Below are 7,777 nucleotides of genomic sequence, written 5' to 3'. Positions count from 1 at the left end.
CACAACTAAAAGCTCATCATCAGTTTCCAGGTGAGTGTTCTGTGCAGTTTGGTTTCTAGTGCAACTTACAGCTCAGTGACAGAGTTGGAGTGGCACTTACCCTGAAACGAAACAAGGTGAGTGCCTGTTCCAAGCAATATTGTGTGATTTATGGCAATGTTTTTATATAATTTTGGAATTTTCTAATATGTAAAAATAAACAGCAGCTTACTTAAAAGTGCTTACAGTCATTTTTAGCTGTGAAAATGAAACTGTTTCTATGATTTACAGTTTTCTAGGCAGACATATATTCAAGGCAGAAGACGTATATCATAATGTTCCCTTCTGCATTCTGTTTACAAGTGTTTCTCTGTTAAGTCATGTTTTGCAGTGGTGTTTATATATATATATATACACACACACAGGCATACATGTTTTATGTATACAAAGTTAAATGTAAAAAGAACAAAGAAAAAAACTGTCTTTTAAATTTGTTCAACCATTTTCAGATGCCTGATTTAATCTGCTATATTTGAAATTACACTAAACCCAGATATTTTCAGGTTTATGCTCTTGGATTAAACGGCTATGCTTTTCAAAAATGGAGCAGTTAGACAATAATAAGTCACTACTCTTTATGTTAAAAAGAGCAGATTTTGAGGACCAGAAGAACAGTGAGAACTTTCACCTCCTAGTCCCAAATCCAAAAGCAAGAGCTTCCATTATGGTCTTACTAAGGAGGATGACAACATGTATGTACTTGCTTATCCAAGCTAGGCAAAGGAGGGGTCTCTGTTTAGGAAAGTGGTTTGCACTTGTGTTGTTTCCAGTGGGGCAAGTAATTTCCTTTCTTCTTAGAGCCTTGCAATTAATGAGAAATCAATAGGCCTTCTGAAGGCATTTCCTCACCTCTGCATCCAGCATTGCATAACTGTGTGGTGGACAAATGGTGACAAAATAACATGTCGTAACATCCCTGTCCTAAACCCTCTCATTACTTAATGACCACTGCTCAGGCATTGTTTTTCCATTTGCAGCAGGGAGACTTAGGTGTTTTTAGATGTGGGTTGATCTATTTTCACACACTGTCTAGATTGTGAGCAAGAATCGTCTCATGCTAACTCACAGAAAACAGCATTCTGGTAAAGTTGTTAGGACGCTCTTAGAACTATTTCAGCTGTTAGTATAACACAATGATGTACCAGGTAGGTAAGAAAAAAACCACAAACCAACAAAACCAAAACAAACACAAAGAAAGCAAACAAACAAACCAACCCAAAAACATCCTGGGAAAACATTTATGCAGCAAAATGGACAGCCTGGGCTATGGATTAGGAATATATTGTGTTATGTGTTTTATCAGTATGTGCTAAAATAGCGGTCCTTGCACACAAATCTACTACAAATATTGTATATAGGCTATAAAGACAAGCTAGTGGAAAAGGCTTAGAAAACTCGATTCTCCTTTCACCTAGGCACTGTCAGATTCAGTTGTTTTATTCTCACAGTAGAGAGACAAGTCTCTGGAGATAACGTGAAACAGTGAAATATGACAAAAATAATCTAGTGGTTTAGATGCTGCCCTATTTTGCCCTACAGGTTGTGATTAAGAACAGATGGCAACGTTTGGAGTCTTGAGAACAGTAAATTCTAGCAATGTAAGAGAGCCAGGCTGCTAGTTATACTAATTACCTCCAAGATTTTAGTTAATCTGAACTCAAACTTGCAAGCTTGAGGGCAAAATACAAGGAGAAAAAGTCTGCCCCCACTGAAGTTATGGTAGAACTGTCATAGATAAGAACAGTGCTCCCTACCTAATCTTATTCAACATAACTTCTTACGGTTTTCATAGAATCATAGAATGGTAGGTGTTGGAAGGCACCTCTGGAGATCATCTATGCCAAACCCCCTGCTAACACAGGTACTCCTGGATAAAATGCACAAGAATGGATTCATGGTGGATTTTAATCTGCCAAAAAGCTAACCAAACACTTTTATCAGTAATGGTAATAGGAATGGTTCTTCACTGGTAGCTCTGTAGACAATTCTATTCATGCTGTAGTTTTTATGGCATTGTGGTTGTCCTCATGCAATGAGAGAGCAATGAGGAAATCAATAAAAAAGCTTACCAGTCTGTATCCTTCAAAGGCATTTTAATAAGAAATGTCATATTTTTTCTTAACCTTTCAGTGATAGCTTGCAATGGACCAAGACTCACATTGCACAGCAGAAAGGAAACTTCTAGAAGCTGGAAGAGGTATTACTGCATTTTCTACCACAGCTCCATCTGGTGAAGAACAAAATCAACCCAAGGCTGAAATTCCATATCAAGTGAGAAAAGAAAACCCAGGAAAAGATGACCTACCAGGTTGATTCTATCTTTTATTTTTCATGTAGCTACTTATGACATGAATCTTTTATGTAAAAACCCTTGCTTTATTTATTGCAACAGTAGTCTAGATTTACACTGCTATACTCCACTGAAAATAAGCCTTGATGAAATGTGTAGTAATAATCTAGCAATAATGAAACTGATGTACATCCCAGTGTGTATATACACACAGACAGTTTTCCTTTTCAATCTCTTGCACCTAAAATGTATTCCAGATTTAATTTACACACCAGGGACCAAAACTGTCATTAGCAAATAGCTTGTCTCAGGAGTGTACTTTCTGTATGTGAACTAAATGTGAACTTCTTGGCAATGTCAGCATGACTGAAGCTCAACTCAAGCAGTAGTTCCTCACATGCCTTATAAAGAGACAGCACTGAACTTATATTATGCTTAAGATTACTGTCACCTGTTATTAAACAAAATGTTATATATAATCCAAAACATACACGATCTCATCTAGATTTTCAACCTGCAAGGATTTCATAAACACCACCTGTCTGAGGAAATACACGCTTTGCAGAGATCAACCCAAACCTTAAAGGCCTTGATAATTGAAACTGTGTGGCCAAGTGCTTAAGAACATTGTGAAAGCAGGGCCACTGAAAGAGAGCTATGGTGCCTTTACAATTCTGTTTCTTCATTAAGCTGTTATCTTCTCGTTCATTTGTGGCCACTTTATCTCCATTGTCTGAATGTTAGATACATTGCAGACTGACTTCATTTGACTGCATTGACAGAGACATTACTGATTGGAAACTGGGACTGGTGTGCCCACTGAAATGTAGATATTCCATGTCTTTTATCCACTTTGCTAGCCTATATGCCACCTGAAGAAAACAGTTTAGATTTCAAATACAGAGAAATCATCCTTTAGAGAGACTACATCAAATTCCTCTGTAAGCAAACTCTTCAACTAGCTGTCCAACATTTTTATATATGCATATATATGTATGTTTGTGTGTATATGTGACTGTGGAGAGAGAGAGAGAGGACACAAGGGAGGTATAAAAAATATTTGTAGCTGAAATGTGGCATCAATTTAGCTACAAAGAAAAAGAAGATGTGAGAAATCCTCCTTCAGCTCAGCTGGTAATCTGAGTTTTTCCTTTAAGGTTAGAATATTCATGTTTTCTCAGCTTTCACCTGTTACTGCACAAACCCAGAATTTGAATAGGGGCAATATTTGAATGTGTGTCTGATTGTAAAACATATCTCCTGCTTAAACTATGCCTGAGGTTGCAACCTAGACATACAATACCTGTCAGTATTTTTTCCATAACTTCAATCTGCTGTCAATTTGGTGTCTCCCAAAACTACAACAGCTTTACTCATAGAATTCAAACCTGTCTTTATTAACAATGTCATCACTTTATTTTATCAGTCTTGAGGTCTTGCTTCTACAACAGAATTTCTAGGGTCTCTTTTCACAGCACATGCATAAAAGTTTTCTTTCCAAATGCAAAGATTGTAATCTGACATATGAAACATACTGTTTTTAGATTCCAATGCATCCCTGAGTCCCAACTCCTCGATGACCACTAAGGAGCTTCAGGAATACTGGAGGAATGAAAAACGCCAGTGCAGACAAGTCAAACTCCTTTTTGAAATCCCATCAACCAGAATTGTAGAGTACCACTTATCTAAATACGTGGTAAGATAAGAAATGAATATGTAAGATCATCATTAATTTGTATTCACTCTACAGGGGTCTGCACAGCACACAGCATGCCTCACTACATGAAAGCCTTACCGAGAGCCAAGATTCGCAAGCTATGCCATGCTGAGTAGATCCTGTTCTCACTGATCATATGGGCATAGCTGTGGAATCTGGTTTGGCTATGCATTGGGCATATATACACTTTTCAGCAGGGAGGAGGACAAAGTATAGGAAAATGTCACAGTGCTTGCAAATGAAAAGAGATCAGAGAGGTCAGCTCAGGTTTAGAAACCTTTCAAAGAGTGTCTGTAAAGATCATTTATGAAGATTAAAAGAGAGAATTTCTCTTTAAGGAAAAACATGTAAGAGAATCAGACAGACTAGTGTCCTAGTACTGGTTCACACCCTTCAACAGCAGCAAAGAAAACAGCTGGCATAAGTGAAACTGCTCCAGTTGCTGTATAATCCAGTGGGAACAGGGTGGAGTAAAATGTGAACATGGTCATCATGCAAAAGTCAGCAAGGTTTACAGTCTGTATCCTTAGCTGGTGTATGGTGACACAGTTAAGTGTGCCTCACTGATTTATGCGCATTAAGGATGCAGCCTTCCTCAGTGTGCTTGGATCAGGACTAGAAGAGAATCTATTTGCACAACACATAACACTATATTATTTTGCAGCCATTTTGCTAATACCACATTTGTCATAGCCATTTTAGAATTAGAATACATCCAGTTGGAAGAGACCTCAAAGATCACCCAGTCTAGCCCTCAGTGAGGCACTGAAGGGTCAACACTAAACCACTCTTTGGGCCCAGCCATCCAGCCAATTTTTTACCCAGTGCAGAGTGCACTTACCAAGCCTCGTGCCATGAGTTTCTGAAGAAGAATGATGTGGGAGACAGTGTCAAAGGCTTTACTAAAGTCCAGGTAGACAATGTCCGCAGCACTTCCCTCATTCACTAGGCAGGTCACCTTATTGTAGAAGGAGGTCAGATTAGTCAAGCAGGACCTGCCTTTCATAAACCCATGCTGATTGGGCCTGATTACGCCGTGTGATTGCACTCAGGATGATCTGCTGCATAACCTTTCCTGGCACCAAGGTCAGACTGACAGGCCTGTAGTTCTCTAGATCATCCTTATGGCCCTTCTTGTAGATGGGCATCACATTTGCTAGCCTCCAGTCAAATGGGACCTCCATAGTTAGCCAGGACTGTTGACAAATAATGGTGAGTGCCTTGGTGAGCATATCTGCCAGCTCCTTATGAACCCTTGAGCAGATCCCATCCGATCCCATAGACTTGTGCACATCTATTTGAGCTGGTGAAGAGGTAAGGAAGACATACACTTGAGTACTGTCATTGTGGGACAGCACTGCTGTTAGCTGTTTGTGAAGGATTTTGAACAGCAAACAGATTGTTGCAAAAATGTCTTTTCTTTTTTTTTTTTTTTGCATTATTTATATGCCAAGTAAGTTTGAATAATAGGACAATGACTTAGAGGGGGGGAAAAAAGCTTTGGGTTTGCTCTGTCTTACTTTTGCACGCACCAAGTACTACTGTCAAAACTTCCCCCTTCTTCCATAGCATTAGTAACACCCCCAAATCCCTAGAAATGTCTGATACAACAACATTTCTGAGTATTGTGACCAATGTTGATTACATTCACTATTAAGTCTGAGAAATCCATTCCTTTCACTTAAGATGATAGCATCAGCCATAGCTGTTATACACAAACTACAGCCACAGAAATGCTTCACTCTGGTGCTGGTTCACCATTCCCAGCACCTTGCAGAATGGGCTCTGTTAGTGCATTGTTTATCTGCAAGTTACTTACATGCCAAGGCTGAGTCTGGTGACAAAAGTCCATAACAGCAGGAGGTAGGAATTGTTAATTTGATGACTGAACATTTTAAATATCAGGCTTACACAGAGCATGTACCATCATCACAGGCAGCAACTGATTTAGCAGCACTGCTATAAGCCATAGGAGTGTACAAGATTGCAACCACGAAATTGGTGCAGGAAAGTTTCAGCTGGTGGAATATACAATCACAGTCTTTTCAAAGCAGTAGCAGATGAAATCTCACTGCACTGAGGCTGGAGTGTCCATCTCACACTTATTTTTTCTGTTTTGTTTTGTTTAGATGTATAAAATAATCATTTTGCAAACAGGGAGTTTTGACAGCAACAAGTCTGTAATTGAACGGCGTTACTCTGATTTTGAGAAACTGCACAGAAGTCTGCTGGAGGAGTTTAGTGAGGAAATGGAAGATGTGACCTTTCCCAAAAAAGCTCTAACAGGGAACTTCACAGAAGAAATAATCAATGAGAGAAAATTAGCCTTCAAGGACTACCTGAGACTTCTATATTCTATGAAATATATCCGAAGATCAAAAAAATTTATTGACTTTTTAACAAGACCAGAACTTCGGGAAGCATATGGTTGCCTGCGGGGTGGCCAGTACACCAAAGCTTTGGAAATCCTTTCAGAAGTGGTTGGTCTGCAGGAAAGGCTGATGAGAGGCAACCCCGTCTCAACTGTCCCTACTCTCTGTGCTATCGTGGTGTGCTACAAGGACCTAGACAATCCAGCAAGTGCCTTTGAATATGGAGAAAAAGCTCTATCACGCCTTCATGTGCATACCAGTCACAGGTATTACATTCCATTGTTAGAATCAATGATCACTTTGGCATATGAACTTGGGAAGGATTTTCTGTCTTTGCAAGAAAAACTGGAAGAATGGAAGGCAAAAAAAGATCCTGTAAGGGTTTTTACCCTGAAAGAACTTGTAGTTCGGGAGTACATGCAATGAACAGAAGAAATATTTTCATAAAAGATCAAAGCCGTTAGCTCCTTTTCCTGAAGACAAATTCTTGAAAGGGTAAGATCTGGAAGTTACCTATTTGGTTAACATAACTTTATATTAGTAGAAAAAAAGATAGTAAAAAAAGGCTTCCATGTTCAAAAGGAGCAATAACATTTATGCTTTTATTATTTTGAACATAACCTGTTTTGTGTGAAAAGTCAAAACAGGAAAATAAGGTGAATAAAGTACTTAAGAATCTGCAGAATCAGAGGCATTGCTTGCTCATGGGGAAACTACTTCCTTTCAAGAACAATGTAAGGGGTGCATCTTAATATAGCAAATCTAGTTCTTTTACTCCCCTGGCTGAAGCCCAGTCAAACAGCACTTTGCGCTTTCTGAGAATGTGGGTTTGGTCTTGTTCCCTCTGAAGTCAACTGCTGTGGGCAGGAGAACCTGGGGAGAAGGTTTACAATCAGCTTTTGTAGGGGCAAAAAATAAAAGTGACAATCCTTCAGAGACGAGGGAATATGAACACTTTCGTAGCTGCATAACTTTTGTAACTTGCATTGAAGGCACATTCTTGTTTGGGGTGATCTTTAAGTACAGCTCTGACCAGGGTAGAAAATTCATACCACGTGCACTTTATGCACAAATGAAAAGAACCACAAAAGGATGCTCTTAGGGAGAACATCTGCCTAATATAATGCTAGCATTGAATTGTGATCATCAAGCTGTGAGACACATGGTTAACAGACTGTGTTAGCCATGTGCTCCTCTGTTGCCTTTCAGAGGTTTATGTAAGTTGGGCATTGCCTTAGTTTTACAGCCTTGTGCACCATGCGAATATCATCTTGGTGGCACTGTATTAGGATAGGTAATTTTTTCAGGGATGCAATTCACATACATAAATAGTAAGCTTATCTTGGCCCTAATGCTCCT

At 39.1% G+C, this 7,777-nt stretch overlaps 1 protein-coding gene across 1 annotated transcript; it reads left to right on the top strand.

Annotated features, from left to right (window-relative positions):
- SNX20 (sorting nexin 20) lies at window positions 1-6,872 on the top strand. Its single transcript, XM_054389815.1, has 4 exons — window positions 1-30; window positions 2,170-2,347; window positions 3,874-4,025; window positions 6,176-6,872. Exons 2-4 carry the CDS (start codon window positions 2,182-2,184, stop codon window positions 6,842-6,844), a joined length of 987 nt encoding a protein of 328 aa, XP_054245790.1. The 5' UTR covers window positions 1-30; window positions 2,170-2,181; the 3' UTR covers window positions 6,845-6,872.
- The last annotated feature ends 905 nt before the right edge of the window (window positions 6,873-7,777 follow it).

The sequence above is a fragment of the Indicator indicator genome, chromosome 19 (assembly GCF_027791375.1).
Source record: "Indicator indicator isolate 239-I01 chromosome 19, UM_Iind_1.1, whole genome shotgun sequence".
NCBI lineage: Eukaryota > Metazoa > Chordata > Aves > Piciformes > Indicatoridae > Indicator > Indicator indicator.
Note: the sequence above shows the minus strand (reverse complement) of the source record. Positions and strands in the feature narration are given on the sequence as shown.